At 35.7% G+C, this 22,148-nt stretch overlaps 1 protein-coding gene across 2 annotated transcripts in view; it reads right to left on the bottom strand.

The window, feature by feature from the left end:
* Positions 1-6,932: 6,932 nt before the first annotated feature.
* LOC145695183 (uncharacterized) overlaps positions 6,933-22,148 on the bottom strand; it is a 203,868-nt gene continuing 188,652 nt past the window's right edge. For both annotated transcript variants that reach the window (XM_081772150.1, XM_081772151.1), the window contains exons 14-15: positions 20,566-20,793; positions 6,933-7,612 (exon numbers count right to left, since the gene is read on the bottom strand). In XM_081772150.1, the coding sequence (XP_081628276.1) occupies positions 7,490-7,612; positions 20,566-20,793 (351 nt within the window). In that variant the 3' untranslated portion in view covers positions 6,933-7,489. The remainder of the gene's footprint in view (positions 7,613-20,565; positions 20,794-22,148) is intronic.

Genomic DNA, 22,148 nt, shown 5'->3' with positions numbered 1-22,148 from the left:
GATATAGTTTCTGGAATTTCATTCTACAGAATGTTATATACATAGTAAGTTAAATTATAAATAATGATATATGATTTTGATACAACTTGGTTGCGTGCTGAGAAGTCTGTGAATGAAAACATTTATCAACAAACCTATCACTGCAAGAAAAAAATAGAAATTGAAAATACGTCGGAAGATTGCAAATCTTCTTAAGAAGAGTTATCACGAAATTATTAATACTTAAGGGGAAACTAGAGTGGAACGATGTTATGTTAGGGCAATACTCTTCATTTTCCTAACATTTTGGCAAGGAAGAAATACTTTTTACGATAAAAAGTTGACAAATACGAAGTGTGTCCGTGTTTGAATAAGAAAAAAAAAAAAATGCTTCACATCTCTAATGTGATCTTCCTTTGCAACTTGGAAACTTGCATCGGACAATGCCCATACAAGTGCATGGGAATAGGATCGATTGAATCATGTTGGACTTCTGGAATAGGCCTTCTTTCCCCTGATGTTCTCTTCGCAATTTTAGGAGATAATTCAGTTGGCGCTGGTGGTCTTCCTCGTTTCTTGGGAACCTTATTGGAAGCCAAAATAAGTGCTTCCGCAACATTCATTCAAAAGTGTAGTAAATCTAGTATCGCTTGTTTAGAAACATTACATCTCAGAGTATCCTGACGATATTCCAGCCAACTATTCATTAAGGCCATATCAATTGCATGGAATATCATTTTTAGGTTCATGTTTTTGGATTTAACAAAATCTATACATACTGATCAAGTGGTCCATTTAGTCGACTCCTCCCATGCAACTGTTATACCTTTTCACAACCTCTGGCCTCTTCACATGTATATACTTTTTCTCCTCCTTGTCCCAGCGTTTTACTTAATCAACATTACTAATGCCGAGAAAGTTGGAAGCCAGACAGCAGCTCTATTCTCGAGCCATTTTACCATTAAGAACATCACGATCGTTGCTACACACTTTATCACAATACCCTCTTCCCTTCTTTCTGATATCAGTATCTGATATTAATGGGGGTTTGGAAAAACGCACAATCCCTGCAGCTAATAAATCTCTAAGTTTATTAATTTGTAGCAACTGGTAGGAGAAATAATTATCAAAATAAATTCGTGGCTTTTCTCGTTACCTAGTCTGTCTAAAAGGTGTAATATTACAGCTGCTCCTTGCCCATATACCTGTAACTGCTGAATGCAAATGAGTAAGTATGTGATATGTCAACTGTTGTATGATAATGTGACCGTAAATCAGAACGACTACAGATACCTCATCTTTATCAAATAATAAAACAGTTGCGCAAATACATTTTGGTTTAGGGGCAAACACTAGAATTTCCAACCGTTCGGTGGCAAATACGAGTTAAAAATACGAAACAAATTAGAAAATTAGGTTTCTTGGAATCTTATGGTAGCATTGACCCTCCTTCACCCTTCGTGGTTGCGTCACTGAGTTTAAAGTGAATACATTTCTCTCATTTTCAATCCAAGATTGACTAGAAAGGCCAGAAACACTACACACTAAATTAATATTTTGCGTTGCTTATATAATATTTTCTTAGTATTAGAAAATATGTAACATTTGTGTTATATTTTCATAAGTTGCAGGAACAGAGTTACTAAAATTTCAAACATTCAGCCTGTAGAAATGAACAACAGTGCAAGTCTATATGTAAAAAATAAATACTTCGCTATATAATAATAATAATAATAATAATAATAATAATAATAATAATAATAATAATAATAATAATAATAACTGCTGTACATCATTTGAGAACTTTTGTGCACGTTCGTGAACAGTAAAAATTACACTGTTATTTTAGGATTCCCTGAATAACTATGTAACAATATGTATTTCTATGTAACAATAAAATTTGCTATTTCAAACTCTATTATTACTAAAATAAGTGTTTAGACATTCCAACAAAGTAGAAAGAGCTTACCGGCAGAAACACAAATGCTTTCAGCCATGTCGTCAAAAGGCAATTGTAGTTGCATAATAAACAATTGGAGGCAGCATCTGCAGGCCAAATTAGTTCAGCAAAAACCTGGGTACCTACCGGTGCCAAAATATTGTGAACATAATCGAAATAACATGCGAATACGAATCTAACGTACACGATCGTGTACACAGGTATTGAAAGAATTAAAAAACACAGCAGTTTAGGTATCCGGGTGGACTGATATACGCCAAAAAGGGTTAAGCTGTTACTTGATTCAAAAAGCTGTTTTTTGATGGTATGTCCCCATCATCATACTGCCCCCCCCCCAAAAAAAAAAGTTGTACACCACAGTCACTTGCCTAGGATAAAACCAGGGATCCCTCACATCAGAGGTGGGAGCTCTATTACTGAACCACAGTGTCCACTAAACTTGGTTATGTGCAACTATGATAATGATCCCTCCTTAGTGACAAGTTTTGACTATGATTTCTAGTCCTATTTTCAAGTCAAAGTAAATTCAAAATCTGATGTTCGCTCGTGACTGAAATAAGCCATGTAACTAATATTGAAAACCTCTGATCCAACTTTTAGATTTGTGTTCAAACGCTGATTTTATCCACAGGGATCATCATTTTTTTTCTTTTTTTTTTTTAAACGATTAGTATTAAACTGGAAATGTTTTATTTGACCCCTTCCTGGTCAAGTACCTAACACGCGTGGTGCCGCTTCAATTCTCGGTGGGAATGCTTGCCTCGGATACAAACCAAAGTATGGACCCTACTTTACGTGTTAAATCCCGGTACTACAAAGGACAGATGAACTAAATATTTATAACTTGAAAAATAACAATTTTTATCTATTACTGTATCCAGTACAATACTAATTGATTTGTTCAAGAACCTAGCACACACTTTCGGACACGATTACGACATCATCCAGAACTCTGTGAATAAAAGTTTAAATGTTTATGCATTCCATTTACGTCATGTACTCAAAGGTTAATTCCAGGGACGTAGGGTTCGTTAAGGCTACAACGCTAACCCTATCCAAATATTCATATATCAGTCTCAAATAAAGTTTTAAGGCATTCATACAATGAATTTCATCAAAATTGATTTATTTTATAATGCTCTGATTAAACTGTTAAACATCAAGTGAGTACTGATAGATTTTGAACTAGATCTTCTGAAACATCACATTAAAGGCTATTTTCCTCTAGCCTTCAGCTCTTATGGAATCAAGTAGAGTGGGCGGTGACAGCCACTCACTCATCGCTTTCACCAGACGAGAATACTTAAGCAGTCCACAAATTCAACACGATGTAACGAAAGTGAATGAATGCTGACGAAGCTAAGACTAGTCTTTCAGGTGTCCGGGAAGACAAAAGCGACAGACGCGGTCTTGTCAGGAAATAGAAAGCAGAAAGACTATGAAACGTTTAGCAGCTCGCATTCGTAAGAACTTCCGGGGGGAGGGGGAGAAGACTAAAAATAAGTTATTATGAATATTACCTTTTTCTGTACTGGTTTACGTTATCGCAACACAAAATTTTAATTTTAGTTTGAGGTAATCGACAGAGCACTTATAATTGCTTGTATTTTTGCGTTGTAATCAGTAAGTTTGGCGAAAACCGATACTTCCAGATGAGGTAGATTATGATTATTATCCCTTTCTGGCCTGAATTATATTTTGGAAATGAAGATTTTTTTTTTTATTTCAATGAATTATATGTTTAAGGAAGTAAGAAAATTATTTTTTTTCTCAAAATTATATATTGCCAGGGCGCTATAACTACAACGTATGAGACAACTTGGAATCATTCGGCACGATATACGCGCTATGAAAGCCAAGGAAGCTTGTGATTCCAAATGGAATCACACGGTCAGAAAGGGTTAAATATTTTCATCTAAAAATAGCCGTTTCCGCAAACGCATATAATAGCACAATTGATTGTGCGTTGCTTCACTATTGTTTTGTATTAGTACGCTGATGTATGTTGTTGTGAGTGAAGTGATTAAGTTTGTATGATTCGGGGAATTTATACTTAAATGTAAGTCTATATCCGTTTTTACTTGTTTCTTTGAATTAGTTATACATTGTAGTTTGTCAGTTAGATGTGATATGTGTGTATTTAGGTGTATTAGTGAGCTGACATATGTAGATCTACTAGAGGATTATCGTGAAACTGAGTGGACTATCTACATTAAAACGAGACATATTTCACCTACCTTATAATACAGTCTCTATACCTTGTGTATGTGTTCCAAAGAAACCAAATTTCCTCCTGTCTTTTACTTATTTAGTGGACCATGTACCAACTTTCATTTGGTTGTAAATGTTTATACAAAGATACTTATCAACTTAATGGTAATATCAAGAATTGGGAACACGCCAGACGTCTGGCTTGTTAATGGTCAGGTGTCGACCGCAGCGCTGGGCTGTTGGTGTTTTAGGGCAAAGTCCGTACTACACGAGGAGTAGTAGACTGCAGTGTGCAGTGAACCGTGCAGGTGGTGATACTGAAAAATGAGCGATTTCTGATTTCCAAAGAATACAAATTGTTGGCGCTCGCTTATGTAGTGTGTGCGTTTCGAAAGTGCCAAGTATATTGGGTGTGCCATGAGGGGTAGTGTCCAAGATGATGGTGCCGTACAAAACTTACAGCAAAATCACACTGGCGAAGAGGAACAGGCCCCGCTGAGCATTAAACCGGATTGTCACCCAGGACCGTTGTGTGGCTGCAATACCAGACGGGGAAATTCATGTAGACAATCAAAGTTCACAGCGAGTTACATGACATGAGCATACGGTGTCGATTTGCACGGGCGAAACTGCTGATAAGGGGTCAAAACGTCTTAGCATAGCGCCAATGATCCCGTGAACATGTAAGATAGACTCCTAATTATTGAAAAGGCGTGATATGTCCGGATGAGTTAGCTTCCACCCCATTTCAAACCATGGACCATATTTGTGTAGAGGTCGCCGAGAGAATTATATGATTCATATTAGCCAATGCTGATGAGTCTGTCATGATGATTGCCGCAATACCTTGGTCCGTAATGTGCATCATGTGCTAACGCTTACTGGTTGCGTCACTGCCCGCGGTTATGTTGCCATTTTAGGGGACCATGTGAACCTTATGATCCAGATGTTTCCGGGCAATGACACTATACTCCAGGATCATAATGTGTCCATGCACACAGCTGGAGTTGTTGCGGTGTGGTTTTGAGAAACATTGGGATAAAGTTGAACACCTGCCCGATGCCCGCCCTGAATATAATTGAACATCTGTGGTCCGTTTTCAGATATGAATCCGGTGGAGATTTCCGCCTCCGTTCTCTCTCATAGAACTGAGTGATGCACTGTGGGAGTGATGTAATATTCAATATCCTACCATTCACGACCTCTGACTCCATTCTACATCACATAGAAGCTGCTCTGAGGGTGAAAGGCTTTCCAACGCGATGATAATCTGGTTAGTTGCACTTCTTATAGGTGTTCCTATTAAATTGATAAGTATTTGTATGTACCTATATTAATTTATTGTATACACTTAAGTCATAGGATACCTCCCTACTTAACGTATGGTACCTCTTCGAGCCTGGCGAAGTGCAACAGCCAGATGTGGCACGGACGCGACAAGTCCTCTAGAAGGAAGTGTAGCCATGTAGCCTCGATTGCCGTTCACAGTTCGATTGTTTTTACACATAGTGGACCCAGGGCACCAAATTATGCGTTGAAAATGGCTAGAATGTTCCTCTAATAAGTCGCACAACATTGCGGCCGGTGATATGCCACACTGTCATCCTGGAAAATCTCATTTTTGACAGTACACGAGGTCCACAAAGGCTTGGAGATTATCAGAAGGCAGTTGAATATAGCGATGACCATTCAATGTTCATTCACGAGTGCCCAAATCATACTATGTAAACACGCTCCAAATCAATACGACGGACTCACCACCAGCTTGGAGAGTGCCTTGTTGACAATTTGGGTCTATTGGCTCATGAGGTCTGCTCCATACCCAGACCCTACCATCACGAATATCAACTGGAAATTGACTCACCTGACCATACTATACGTTGCAAATTATCTAAGGCTAAATACACGTGTTACCAAGCACGTGTAAGTCGCCAGTGCCGATGTCAGTGGTTAATAGTGGAACTCATGTCGGTCTGTGGTTGCGATACCTCAGGAAGACCAACTTGCGCTCCACTGATCTCTGATACACGTTCCTGGGACATCCTGCACTGATTTGTGTTAGTTCACGCACTGTTCATTATCTGTTTGCTCGGACAACTTTACCTAGACGTCCCTGGTCGCGGTCATTCGAGTATCCATGTCCACTTTGCCCATATGTACTGAACATTCACTGATAATACTTCACCAATACATACGAACCAAATATTTGGATATCACAACATTTAGTTACGACCCTAAGTCTGAAATATTCACTCTGAAGTTATTCGAAAAATTCCAGCCCATAAATAGAAAAGATAGTATGTTTGTATCCTGAATATTTCTTCCGCATATTCTATTGAAATACAAACCCACAACTGAAAATATCTAAAAGAACGCTGTAAAAATCAAGCACTAGCCAAAACCACACTTTGCACGAGTGCCAAAAGTACTCAAAATATATATATGACCCGACATTTAGAATTTTCTTTAGGGCTGCATATATTCTTGATCACAAACAAGGAAAACAGATATTATATATACATATATATATACATATATATATGAGAGAGAGAGAGAAAGAGTGAGAGTGTAAAAAAAAAAATATAAACTAGTAACAGACTCCTCCTATTAGATAAAGTGCATATAAATGTTGTACAGCAGTTTCTTTTCAAGCTGTTAAGAGAAAATGTAAATTAACTCCATACATCATAATCAAACTTATAACTGTAACATTATTTCGTTTGTTCAGCTTTACAATTACATGATTATGGTTGGTTACATAAAAGTAGATTTAAAAACATAGTTTATTAATGTAAAAAAATAGCTTTTATTTTAACAAGCAGAAGATTATTTACAATAATCAGTCACACAACTATTAAACTGGACTGCAAAATAACATTATATTTTGACATTGCGTTTTCTATTGCCTTACTACGATCCAGTAATGGTCGAAATTCACGATACATCTTGCTGTGGTTTTAATATATATAGTGCTTTCATAAGGAAGTATCTTTAAAATACACAATAGCATAGAAAATGCATCAAGTATACAAACTATTCTTATGCTCTTTGTCTTAAAATTTTAATCTTTGGCCTTAGTATAGCTGATGCCTTACTTTAACAACTTTTTTTTTTCTTTCTTCATTTCACACATACACAAAGAATACTGAACCAATCAGCAATTTCCTAGAATAAACTCCTTGGTTGATATTTTCAGAAACGAACTTTCTTCTGGCTTATGGCACATTTCATACTTGCATTGATCTATAAATCTTCAATATATATTCATTCAACCACATGGAATTCAAAAAGTATTTATAATTTATTTCTGAAATCTTCACTTTGTAACACTTCATAATCCTATGAATCTTCTATGCTTTCTTCACAATAATCTTCACAAACCACGTTACCTTGAACACACAAACACGCCACACATGGTTTTTTCGTTGATCTGAATACTTTCATATCGCTGTAGACCATCCCCTGCAAACGAAGGAATAAGGTTTCTGAAAAATTTCGAAACAACATTTTGATACCGAACCAATATCTTAATTTCTTTATGTAGACTTTACACCATTTCTCGCTTTTAATTGCACATCGTTGCAAAAATAACATACACATATTACGAGGGATATTTCATAAATAATGCACAGGTTGGCAATATTGTATAGTGGTGGTGCGTCATTTAAACTTAAATTCATGAGGCATCAAAACATGTGCTTGAGAGCTCTGTAATGTATACCTCTTGGCTGTGACAAGTATTGGAAATGGAGGCTTCAAATATTTCGAGTATTGTGCCCGGTGATTTAGAGGTGTTACATTTGGACTGAAATTTTACGTAACGGGAATCCACACTGCTTTACATGAAATTTACGGTGATCTAATAGTGAATGGTAGTACAGTTTTTCATTGGTAGTTTTCGTAGTGATCGTGTGAGCACAAACTATGATGCAAGACCAAGAAGGCCAAAATCATTATAAACGAGGTGTGCAGCTTGTGGCAGATGTTTTAAAAGAAGATCGTAGCGCAACATAACGAGGAACTTGTTGAAACTACAAGGATTCCACCAACGCACAGTGGGGCCAAATCAGGCAATTCTTGGCAAAAATTCGAAAATTGAAGTAAAAGATTGACTCGATATAATTTGTTATAATGAAAGCTTAATAGTGTACACATAAGATAGTGTGCAGGAAAGGAAGTGATAGCAGTTTACAACGAGCTCATGGCATGTGTAAACTTGGTTATTCGCCGAAGCCGGAGAGGCGCTGCTTAGTGATAGAAGATAGGAAGTTGACTTCAAATGCGACTATCCCCACATTGCGTATAGATATTCAGTGGCTGGTAAACAGTGACACGACCCACATCTATGTATCGTTTTGTATATTTAGAATGTTGATGTGATGTGTAGTAGTACTATTTAATATCATACTTGTAAAATGCTGTGGTACTGAAAGCATATAAACTATGGTCAACCGATTGAATGTCATTTTAATAGAAAATATGGCATAATATGTCTGAGATTTTTTAATATGTCATAGCGGAAAGATTGTTCTTACTGTATGCAAAGAGAAAACCTGCACATATTTGCACTTTTGGGAATTATAGTGCATGAAAATGTTTGAGGAAAAACGCATTCTGGATGTAGTGCTGCTTTGAATTGAGCTGGAATGAATGTGAGAGCAAGTGTTAGGTTATGACGTGTGAACCCCATTCACGCACTGACAAAGTTGAATGAATATAAGTCGAATCTGGGGGCTTCGCCCCCCAGGCTCCATCTTGTTCCCAACATCTAGTCATACTTCTGTGGCATTCACCAACATAACTAAACTTTAGTCAACCATATTTGATTAGTGGTGGCGACATTCTGAAACGCCAATGTTTGCTTAACAATCTATGAACCATAAGGTAGCACCATATTAAAAATGGTGTTGATCAATTAAGTTTTTTGTGATGCGTGCACAGAAGACACATTGGAATAAACTGTAATGAGTCTCCGCTCGCTCCAGCTCAGTGTGTTCCAATCAAAACCCTGAAATGAGCCCACGTATTGCATGATGCAATATATGAAACAACCTGAACAAGTTACCGATGCGTGTAAATCGTAATACGATTAATATATCTGATATATCCATATCGAGAACTTGTGATGAGAATTTTTTATTTATTGAAGCATTCGTGCATCTTCATTATCATAACGAATCCTCCAGAACTTTGAAATAATGTTGAGAAGCAAAAACTTTTCTTTAATTTTATTATTCGTCAGTTGTAAATTGAATAATTACACTTTTTCCTTTCATGCGCAAGAATGTAAGCCAATCGTAAATTGCCAAATGTCATTCATATAATCTGTTATATAATTTAGGCGTAAATATAAGGAATATTTCCTTTTGTGATGTAAAACTATTTTTGATGAAATAATGTCGAAATACTATAAACATTTCAGTCCACGGATCTTTTAAATTTTCAAAGACATGTTCAAATAGTGCACCTTGGTGCGTGCCACCTAAAACTACTTTTTTTTTTTTTTGTTTTGTTTTGTTTTGTTTGTTTGTTTGCTTGTAAATTTATTTTATCTTTAAATATTTCTTCTACATATTGAATACATTATTGTAGCCACTACACACACCAAACTAATTTGTTTTCTTACAATTTTCTGATTTACATTGCGCATTCCTATTTTTTGCCAAGAATTCAGTGCTTTGGCCCCACTGTGCGACGTCAGTGTACCGAATTCTGACAAATGATTTAGAGAAGAGAAAATTTTGTGCTTGTGGAATTCCCCCATTTGTTGACTACTAAACAGTAGACGTCTTGCGTCTGGTCAATGCAATCCTTCTGAGAGACAGAATCCACGTTCAGGGTCAGGTATTCTTAAATCGAATTATTACTATTCATGAAACGTGGACTTCTTACAAAAACTACGTAGAAAAATCCATAAAACTCGACCTCAGTTGCTTGAGCCATTTATTCTCCACGAAAACGCTAGCCCACATTTCGAGAATATCGTAAGTGAAAAGCTACGCGAATACTGTTGGGAAATGTTCTCATACCCCTACAGTCCGGACCACCGTTAAAATAACCCATGCATGGATGCCACTTTCCCGGAAGTTGGGACTCTGTTATTGAGAACCAGAGAGACTGTATTGAAAGTTTGTAAAGAAATACTATATAAAAAAGTTGAATATAAAAGAAAAATTACTGTGCAATATTTATAAAAAGATCGACGTATATTTTATATAACATTACTGAAATAGAAAATGGATTATTTGCCACATAAGTAGTTAAAATATTATTATAACATTAAATAGAACAGGATGAGTTTTCTCAAATCGCTTCATCAGATAAGAAGGGGAAAAATGTAGAGGAACATCCAAGATATTAAATTACGAAGCATTCAAACACCAGTTAACAGGCTGGAAATAGATGAAGTTTAGTGAAGAAGGAACAGTTAATGGGACTGATGTGTTGCTAGGAGTGTAGGAAAGAGAATGAATAATAAAGCACAAACTACATTTTTGCACTGTTATAGGAAAGAAAGATTGAACTACTTAGGAATACCATTCTTAGTCTCCGTATCCTATTCAGTGGCTTAGGTTCCATAACATATGCACTGAATAATAAAAATCCAGAACATAATTTCTGACCCAACTTGGTCTATTTATTTTAATCATGAACAATTCACATTTTAATGTATCTATTATTTTGAAACCAAGGACATTGTCATGGGCACTTATATGTATACACTTCTGTTCACAAAAACCTAGAAACCTTTCAGAGACTAAGTCTAGAAAAGTGAGTATAGATCCATCACAATTCCCACAAACCTACACTGAGGGAATTGCATTTTTTCTCCGTTCAATCAGGCTTTCCAATGCTAATGAAAAAAATATAGGAAATCGCGACGAAAAAATATAGGTGGTTTCGTGAAGCTGTGAAAAAGGAACATTTCAATTATCCAATAGGTAGGAAAAAAATGCACATGCAAATTACACCAATTGTTATATGAACATACATTCTATTCTAAATATAACTAAATGGGTAATTATCTCGCTGCAAAATTTTATACGAGTTTCTTAGTATAGAAAATGCAGAAATGACAATGGAACACGAAAACGCTACGGAGAAGACAAAGAAGTACCGTTGCACTCTTCCTGAAACAATTATCTAAAATGTAAACATTCTGCAGCTGGCGCTTTTAAGGTAAGATTTGACTATGTGTAACATATTCTACAATTATTTGCCTGCATTTAGTGCAAAAAGTATTGATACATCTAAATAAATTATTTATAAGTCTTTAAAATCACCACTCCATAGAACTTTTTAATAAATATGACGAAACTAGTTTATTTTTTTCCATTTTGTAGGTGTATGAATATTTTTTGCGCTAACTATATTGTTTGATCTTATGAGCAGAAAGGACGAAACACAGAAGTGTCTCCATTCAACCACCCTACTGTGGAGACAAAAGACCCTCCAACCATCCACACCTTATTTCCTTATGTTATTTTCACAAGTGGAAGTAGCAATGCGTTTCGTTAAAATGTAGGAGTTTATAGGACGAGACGCAATATATATATATATATATATATATATATATATATATATATAGGAACATTGAAAAGAATGTTATATAGACCTAGCTGCAAGAAGTACTTATGCCGACGGTAATCAAGCGTGTAAGACACTGAGTCTTCATAACGAACTTGTGAAAAGGGTTCGAAACTCGGTCTGAGATGTTTTGTTTACCTTTTAAACATGAAGATGTGATGAAACAATTAAAAGTGTAATATTTATTACACATGTAAATTTCAAATTTAATGCTTTGGTGTTAAAATTGGTGTTATTGCCTATGTTGCTTTCTATTTATTTATTTTTTTCAAGATAAATACAAGAATTATCGGTTTAAAATCTCTATAATTATCAATGACACTTGGATAGGTGTGAAATTTATACCGAAATAAACGCAAATAAGCATGTAATTAGAAATTAATACGCAAAACTAATTTTATATCTGATAAAATACACTTCTACTGCAAATATATTTGATAACCAATTTATCATATAATACTGACAAATTAAAAGAAATATATTTTAGATAAAGTACACTCACTGCAATGAAGGTAACTTTATTTTCTTTATTATCACGAATATAGATATCCATCACTTACTGTAAAACGAAGAGATGTGTTTCCAACTTTATGAAGAATTTCTACATCCTTTTCGCAAATAATAGTCCGATATGAATTTTAAAAATATTTGGTAATTTATAAAAGAAAAGGGATACGAATTTTTCACAAGAAAGAAAAGATAGATTCCTGCTGTGAAGTAACGTATGAATGAAAGACAACTGTTAAGAATATATATCTGATCAACATTCAGTCGGAAATTATCAGCGGCTGTCTTAGCTTATTCATCCGCTTCTACAACCTTCTCCCATCTACGAGCAAGTTCATATATGTCACTTTTGTATAAATGTGTATCCTACGACTCAAAAAACTGCGTCACTGCGTTTTCAACTTCTTCCCGAGTTTTGAACTGCTGATTGGGCCTGTAATTGTCCATGGCCAAAAAAAGATGGTACTCTAACGGAGTGACGTCTGGGGAGTAAGGAGGGCGAAGCAAAAGTTCCCGCTCAAGTGACGAGATCACTTCTAGGGTCATTCTTGCTGTGTGAGGTTTCGCATTGTCTTAGTGGTACAGAACCCTTTACTGTTAACAAGTGCTGGCTGTTTCTGTGCGAGTTTGGCGTTTTGCTGAGTAAGCATCTTTTGTGATGGTCTTACCAATTTCCAAAAACTCAAAATGCACTATCCCAGCGGTAATCCACCATACACATAGCACTACTTTGCGCTGAGGAATATTGTGTTAGCAGACAGAGGCATTCGGTAGCAACCAACGGTACGAACGCTTCTTGTTACCATACATCACCCGCTTTTCATCACACATCAAAATACGATCCAAAATGGACAAGTTTTGTTCCTACTCAACAAGCATGGGCGAATGTACAGCCGCTGGAGCCTCTTCGCAGCAGTCAGCTCGTGCGGGACCCATTTGCTCATTTTCCACGATCGTCCAAGGTCATGTAAACGTAAAGGAATGACTTCATTACTTACCCCAAATCGTTGTGCAAGTTCCTGACATATCTGGCTCGAATATTCTTCAATAGCTGCGTTCCGCTGGCCCACGTTGAGTGATTTTGGTCTCCCAGATCAAGGGTTATCTTCAAGGTTCTCGTCACCAGTCGAAAAGGTCTTAAACCACTTACGTGCTGTTTGCTAACTGTAGCCTCTCCGAATGCCGAGTAGATTTTTCTTCCTGCTTAAGTGCCTTTTGTGCCCAATTTGAACTCGTAGAATAAACAAGCCCTAATCACTGCGTTTGACGCAGCCATAGTTCACACTGAGTATCTCAACTCTCACGACTAAATGAAACGTGTTCTTTACGATAGCAGACGTGCCACTGACTAAGCCTATAGACAAATGTACACGCACCTACCAACTACGTCATCTCCGATTGCTCGAGCGGAAAAAGCAGCAACGTTTTGCAAAACGGCGCGTACTTTTTTGAGCACCTGGTATATAAATGAAAAAGGAGTAAAGTTGTAAATCCATATTAACAAATTTCAACATTTGGAGTATATTTACAACTACAAAACTTCAGTTTTTGGTATCTATCTTTTACAAAAACATTGACACATTCCTAAAATTGGATTTTGTAAAGGACACTGCTTTTGTCGTTCTCACTGTGGCCCACAACATGATGCAAAACTGCCCAAGTGGCCCGATGGGTTCAAAACAACGCTAAACATTCCTGATCTAGAGAAAGACCATTACCTTTTTATAGTTTATACGCGCATTCAGGGTATGGTCAAGTGGGTCGCTAGTAGAGCTGGGTGGTTCGAGAAATCGTAAACCGCAGTTTCGATTTCTAATTATGAATCGGTTTAAAACGATTAACCGAAAACGTGATCTATTGATCATTAACGTGATCTCCCAAAAGTATTAAAAGAAAAATGGAGAATCGTAATTTCGTTCAAAAGTGAAACAGTAAATCCACAATTAATTAGCCAAAAAAGAAATCATTACATACCTTTTGGAACTATTCCAAAATATGTAAGAATATTTTGAAAAGTGTCAATCTAGTGTCGTTTTCAAGCCGAACCAAACTAAATTACAGTTCAGCTTCATGCGTGTTGTATGTCCTTTTAAATTTAAATTTGAATTCTCTGGACTATTATTTCTACGTAATACTTTACTACTTTATCATGAACAAAATCAGTGTGTTTCGTCATTACAGCATTGGAATCGAAAAAGTGTGCATTGCTAAATTCACTTCACATAGTCTTTTCCCTCTTTCTTAACAGTGATGACTTAAGCGTCGATTTCACAAGTTGGGGGTCCTGGGTTCGATTCCCGCTGAGTTACATAAGGAAATTTTTATCATTTCCAATATTGATACTTCCAATGAATAATAATATGAAAAATATACAATATTTGTCGGTTATAGAATTCAGACGACTTTCTCCACAGGTGAAATACCAACATGTCTACAAAATGACATCTGTCGTATCAATCCTAATTCGTACTGTATGGGAACGTAACGTGTCTAGCAAACAATTCATAAATACAGAAGGCACATCCTTAGTATGGGTCAAAAATATGACTGATCAAGAACAAACATTATTGTTTCTTACTAATAGTGGAATTGTTTCTAATTTTCTACTTCTTCGTCTTCTACTACTACTACCACTGCTAGAAATAATAATGTTTTAAGCAATTCACCATTTCCAATACGTTACATATATCCCTTCAACCAAAATTAGTAAATTGGAACAATTCTTTACTATATTCGTATGTATATTGTTAAAATACCAATATAACGCATAAATAACCCTAATTCTTTTACCAAAAGAAAGGGCGTTACTATGTATTGCGATGAAGGCAACAAATCGTACACATTTTATTATGAGCATAACTATAACCTTACTATGATAATCAATAGTCTGTCACATTCACAGGTTCTTACAGAAAACCAATCTTTCTCCATTCATTTTTATTTTCACTCTTAGTTTTCGTTAAGGCATCAGAATTTTCGACTTTCATAGCGTTCAGGAGCTGACACCTTCTTTGCCCAGAAACTAATCCTTCAAAAATATATTTTATACGGCAATTCATTCTTAGACAGTGTCCTAACCAATTTATTTTCCTTTTTGCTATCAACTTCATATTCTTCTTCATTCACTCTTCTCAAAACTTCTTTAATCTTATTTTCTTTCCAGCTGTTTTTCCATCCTTGTCCATATCTACATCTTGAACCTTACTATAATGGATATGATTATAATTGTAGTAAAAACATGTGTGAAACTATAGTAATGTGAGTATAACTCTCCAGCTCTACATTGCAACACTGGATGGAAGACCCAGAGACCGTTCTTATAGCCATTTTTTTTCAGAGTTGTCATTTGTTAAATATGTTGTGATAACTGTTTGTGTGAATATTTACCTTTTATTTCATTAATGGTGATTATTGCATTCATAGTAGCAAAATGTTTCCCCTATCAGTTCTCACCCTGCCCCGAAAGAAGCTATTTCAAAATGGGACTGCCTGACTCGTATACCATACAATATTTACGACTTTCGAAAAAGTCAATTTTATTGTTCCGTTCCTTAACACACAACCACTCCAGACAAGTAACGTTTTGATTCTGTAAGGTTGTTTATTAAAATAGTTTAATAATATATATGCCCCACTTAATTTTCTTGTTCTTCAGTTTCCTCTACCTCTCTTCAAGTGAGAATGAGTGAAAATTGAATATCTCAACGTAAAAGACCTGGAATTCTGTTTTCTAGCAGCCATTCTTTTCAAAAAGACAGCCGCTGATAATTACCAACTGAATGTTGATCAGATATACATTCTTAACAGTTGTCTTTCATTCATACGTTACTTCACAGCAGGGATCTATCTTTTCTTTCTTGTGAAAAATTCGTACCCTTTTCTTTTACAAATTACCAAATATTTTTAAAATTCATATCGGACGATTATTTGCGCAAAGGATGTAGAAATTCTTCATAAAGTTGGAAACACAACTCTTCGCTTTACAGTAAGTGATGGATATCTATATTCGTGATAATAAAGAAAATAAAGTTACCTTCATTGCAGTGAGTGTACTTTATCTAAAATATATTTCTTTTAATTTGTCAGTATTATATGATAAATTGGTTATCAAATATATTTGCAGTAGAAGAGTACTTTATTAGATATGAAATATAAAATTACTTTATTAGATATTAATTTCTAATTACATGCTTATTTACGCTTATTTCAGTCTAATTTCACACCTATCCAAGTGCCATTGATTATTCTAGATATTTTAAACCGAGAAGTCTTGTAAGTATTTATCTTGGAACTAAAAGTAACACCAAAGCATTAAACTTGAAATTTACGTGTAACAAATATTACACTTAATTTCATCATATCTTCATGTTTAAAAATTAAATAAAAAAAACTCAGACTGAGTTTAGAACCCTTTTCACAAATTCTTTAAAAAACTCTGTGCCTCACACGCTTGGTTACCATCAGCACAAGTACTTCTTGCAGCTAATGTTTATATAAAGAGTGAAAGGAAAATGCAATTCCCTCTGTAGAGACCTGTGAGAATTGTAATGGATCTAGGCTTACTTTTTTGGACTTGTCTCTGAAAGATATTCTCGGTTTTTGTAAACAGAAGTGTACCATCATACGTCAATTTCCTGATTTCAGAGTACTTGACGCAAATTCAATTTCATACGTGTCACGTAAACTTCTCACACAATTATCCCTAAATAACAATTTACACCAAGACCGAGTTAAATCATTTTCTGTCACCCAAAAATTGTGGATTCACCCCAATTTATGCAAAATGTTCGGTTCATCCTCCTCTACCGAAATCAATTGTTTCAGAGGCGCACATAAATGAGTTTTGCTACAGCTGAGATACATTATATAGTCTTCTTGCAGCTGATTATGTGAAGATTCATGCAAATAGTTACTCAAAATTCTTAGTCTCAAAATTTGTTTTTCAAAAGTTGCCTCTAAATGTCTTCCAATATCAAAATTTTGTTGAAATCGTCTTTCCGCATGAGATATTTATATTCTGTATGTCAACAAATACTGTTCTTCACATTTCGTGACTATATGCTTAGCAATTCAAAAGAAATGAAATATGTAATAATAATACTTTTACTTCCCTTATGTATCTCAAAAAACTCCTAGGCCGAATAGTATCAGAAATCTGATGTAGAATATGCAAATATTTAACTCCCTCATTCTACCTTTTTGGTAATAAATTTCGTAAGATCCCGTCTAATCCATAGTCTAAGCAGAGCATTTACACGTAATTTCTATTCGTAAATATGGTAATACTAATAATACTGTAGATAAATTTACCCTAATTTATGCAAATTGTAAAATGTTAAGTTTACCCCATCTGGCAGAAATATATATATATATATTTTCCCCAGAGATGCCCATAAATGTGTTTTGCCAAAGCTGGGACAAATTTAAATCGGAATTCTTGCGCTGCATGTTTTGGGTAACAACTAAATTTTTTTTAAATTCCAAAATGAATTTTTCAAAGGTCACCCCTAAATGTCTTTCCCCAGTTTTAAAATTTAGCTCAACTTCCTTTTCGAGTGATATTCACGTTCATGTCTTCTTGGTTTTGCATTTTTTAATGGCAAGGAAAGATAGCAGAGACCCAATGGTACATGCACCAAATGATTCAACTTCCCGCTCTGTGCTACTCGTGACCACGTAGCAACTTCAGAGCAGAACTCGCGACAGTCAGAAGCCTGCAGGCCCACCATGGCAGTCAGAAAAGGCGAGGCATCAAGAGCATGATTCCTTGTCCTTCGATGTCCTCCTCGGATATGGCACACCATGTGATTTCGGTTAGATATCACAGCTCATCAATTCTAGCTGTTGGAGTTCGCAGGTATAAGAGGTGTTGTGCAACCATCGACCAAACGTGCTCGATCGGCGAGGGCTCAACGGAATGCTGGAAGCAAAGGAATATTGTGTCCGGCCAGGAAGTTTAGGGCAGTACGTGCAACATAAGAGCACGAGTTATCCTTCTGGAATGTAGTTCTCTGCAGAAACTGCACTAAAGGGATTACAATCGAGTCCAACAGCTTTCAGCGTATCGTTGGATGGTCTAACATCCATCAATGCATAAACAGCACGAAACCCAATGCCACCCTACATCATAACATCCGGTGTCGTCATTCGTCTCTCCATTCGCTACACCATTGCAATTTTCCATACTTATGTTGTGCAATCAGCAGAAGCCGCAGCAATGGGCGCCGTGTAACAGCCTCCGATGCTTGCGCCAGCGTGCAAGGTATAGCTGTCCGATCCGACAGAGCATACGCATGTAAGAAGTGCTGCATTCGACGACGAGGCATCTTTTGACCATATGCACATATTCACGTCAAATCAACGTTCGACTAGTGAACTGCGACTCTCTGGTTGCTGTCATTAGATGGTATACCCGGTGCTTTGGTGCTAATTGTTTCTTCTTTCACGCTTTACATGGCCTGCAAATTTGTTGGACTTCCTACGATGTCTCCTTGGTGTTACATTTTTAATTGCGTATATATATACACACCAAATACTCATTAAAGAAATTTGTGACGATATGCCTAGTTTTAAAAATAATATTGAACAAATATTAATAGAAACACTTAAACTTCCTTCTTACCCTTCGGACCAAAATTTTTCCCACTACTTAGTCGTACCTTTAATCTAGGGAAATAGGAGAACATATCTACAAAATTTCAACTTGTTAGGACGAAAGAGTTCAGAAATTTGATGAAAACATCGAACTCTCCATTCTAACTTTCTGGTAATGGATTTGAAAATATCCCGTTTTATCCATAGTTTGAACAGAACAATTAAAGACATTTTTAATTTCGTATGGCTAAACATTTCAGAGAAATGATGAAACTCAACACGTTATTTAAGAAGGGAAATAGGGCCTCAAAACCAATTTTCGTCGTTTGCCAGATCTCCAAAACTTTTGAGCGCATGAAAAAATTTTGGACAAATATTCTCCTTAAACTTTTGGCTTTCAACAAGATGGTGTTTTGCAAAATTGGTCCTCTTATGGGAGGAAGAGTGACTTGAGATGTTTTTCGTCGATCCAAAGAACTACGAAACTGTTGGGCGTACGAATTTCAAATTTTGCACAAATCTTTTTCTTGAATCTTTAGGGTTAAGTAAGACAGAGTTTTGCGAAATTCGATTCTACGGTTGAAAGAGGGACATGAACTGTTTACTTACTGTCTCTACACGTTATCTGAAACTCTCAACATAGGAACTTGATTATTATTTATTTATTTATTTACTAATTTATTTATTTTTTCATCTTCTCCATGAAACCTTAGATGTAATAAGACGAACTTTAACAAAATTCGACCCCAAATGGAACAAGTGGGTTGAATTTCTTGTCACATTCTATCTAATCTCGCGTAGGAAATAGAAATTTTGTACAAATGTTGTCCTCAGACTACAAACTGTAGGTAAGACGAAACTTTGTGAACTTAATAAGGTAGAAAGAAGGAAGGAGGGGACGAAGGTTTTCTAATTCATAATCAGATTTCTGAGGAGCCACATCTAAAGATATTACACATGGCGTTGAGTTTCACAAATATAAACTTCTGAGAGAAAGCAAAGCAATTTTTCCACCATACTTCGATGTCCAAAAACGAACTAAGTTTTTACTGCTTGCATATGAAGAAACTACGTACTATAACTTTCGTTCAACTGCATTCCATTACAGTTGAACAGTTAGCACAGACAATAAAAATGAAATAATAATCTAGCATTTCAGCATATTTATTTTATTTCCTTAACTAGTAACGAGAATCACTTAAATGCGAGAACGTACTACATTTCTCATGAGCACTTTTTTTTTCGGGAAAATATGAAGAATCGCCTCTTTGGCTTTATTTTTACCTTCATTTTTGTGAGTTCTATGGTAAAATTCTAACTTTATTTTTGTGAGTTCAACTTAAGACAAAATGTATTGTTTAAGAGATATATGCAGAATCTATTGAAGATCAGTTAATTGAATTCTGGTCGCAATCCAGAAATCGAAAATATTTTAACTATCAAGATCCCACATTAAGACACCGGTCGCAGGAAATTTCAGTGTTTCTGGATATACGTGTGTGACTAGAAAATGTGTAATTTTACCACTTTTACACGCTTCAGAAGTGTATAACAGAAATTACCAACTATCATGTGTATATGAATGTGATATGATTATAATATAATACTAATTTGGCGATATCCATTCATTCTACTGCATGAATGTGACGAACAAACTCGTTGTTATAATTATGAAATTGAAAACTATAATCTTAGAAAATTTTGAAAATAAACAGATAAAAAATTACCTCGTAGTCACATTTCGAACAATCCAAGCAACAGCTGTTGGGAAGAAGAACTCCAAATGCACATTCGTTGGAACATGAAACAGCTTCACACGATACAGTTCCATTCCAACAGTGGCAAGAGGTACATACATCGGAAGCTAAATGGAATGTTCCTCCTGAACTGAAGACTTCACCTTCGACAACACAATTAGAGGCGCAAGACGCTGCTCTACATTCCAGCGAACCACTCTGTTGTGTGAATAAATGACTATTTTAGAATATTACTTTTAACATAGATGAGTATGAAATTATTTTGATTGCTTCAAATCCCGATATATTCACTAAATAAAATTATACCTCATCTCTATACGGTGGGACCCTGAATGGGGTGTCAGGCATACGCATCACTAATAATACTAATGAGTGATTTCCGCATCCATCTAGATAAACTTAATTCTATCGATTCCATCATGAGGTGTGTAGGATGTACTACTATCCATTTCATAAAGATAGGCCCCTGACTTCGAGTTGCTGCTGTGACGTCCAGTCAAAACTTATACTGCATTGTCGTACCTCGTTGGAATTGTTGGAATGTTATCTTTTCAATACTTAAGACATGCAAATTTTCTTTGTGCTGTATAATGGGAAAAAAAAATTAATGAAAAAGTGCGTATTTTTTCGTACTTTTTTGGTAAATCAATGTTTATAGGACTATATCTCGGAAAGGAGATAACATGAAATAATTTCCTGTGCAAGATATGTAGATGCATATATTACCTGCAAGTTCTGAAAATTTCATCACTCAACACGTAGTAATTTTATTGTTATTCAGCAAAAAGTGAGACATCATTATCTCTGAATTGCTGCGGTGTATTAACAATCTGAAAAAACTTTTAGAAAGATCTTACAGTAGCTTTTTCAACCAAACTGTTTTGACTTGTTTTAAAAGATAAACAATCACAAATATGACATTATGATTTTCTCTGCTTTGCGCCCTTCGCTATCGTAGTTTATACGGAGTGCTACGTTGCCACATTTTCCTGACGCGTATACACTCTGAGCCGGACGGGTATTTAAACTTGTCACACACTGTCCGGCACTTTTTAGAGATATTTATAAAATGTAATGTCTCCACAGATTTTAAACCAATTTCTTAGAAATTAACAGGATATACAGTAAATGTACCAAGTGTTCAAAATTAGAAAAGCCAACTCTTATCTTGTTTGGATTTGCATGTGATGGTCCTCGAAAATTTGTTTTACTATACATTCCGCAGGGGAATTGATCGCAGAACTTCGGTGAACATGTGATTGCCAAGGCTACAGTACATTTCTTTTTAACCTTTAACATGTTCGTAAGCTGGAGTGTGTGTATACTGATAGATCTTGAGGTAGAAATGGAGCCATTGTTTATAAATACTAGGGAAGATAGCAGGAGCAGCGATGAGTCAACAAAGCCATGACGAAAATGAATGAAGTAAATAGATTAAGAGATGAGTTTTTGGATGTGTTACTTTAACGTTTTATTTCGATCACATTGAGATGTGTACACTCATGTCCAAAATTATTGTCGCATATCTATAACTGTCTTCTTGTAAGAATATA

This window comes from Thermobia domestica, chromosome 9 (assembly GCF_964235325.1).
Source record: "Thermobia domestica chromosome 9, izTheDome1.hap1.1, whole genome shotgun sequence".
NCBI classification, from domain to species: domain Eukaryota; kingdom Metazoa; phylum Arthropoda; class Insecta; order Zygentoma; family Lepismatidae; genus Thermobia; species Thermobia domestica.
Note: the sequence above shows the minus strand (reverse complement) of the source record. Positions and strands in the feature narration are given on the sequence as shown.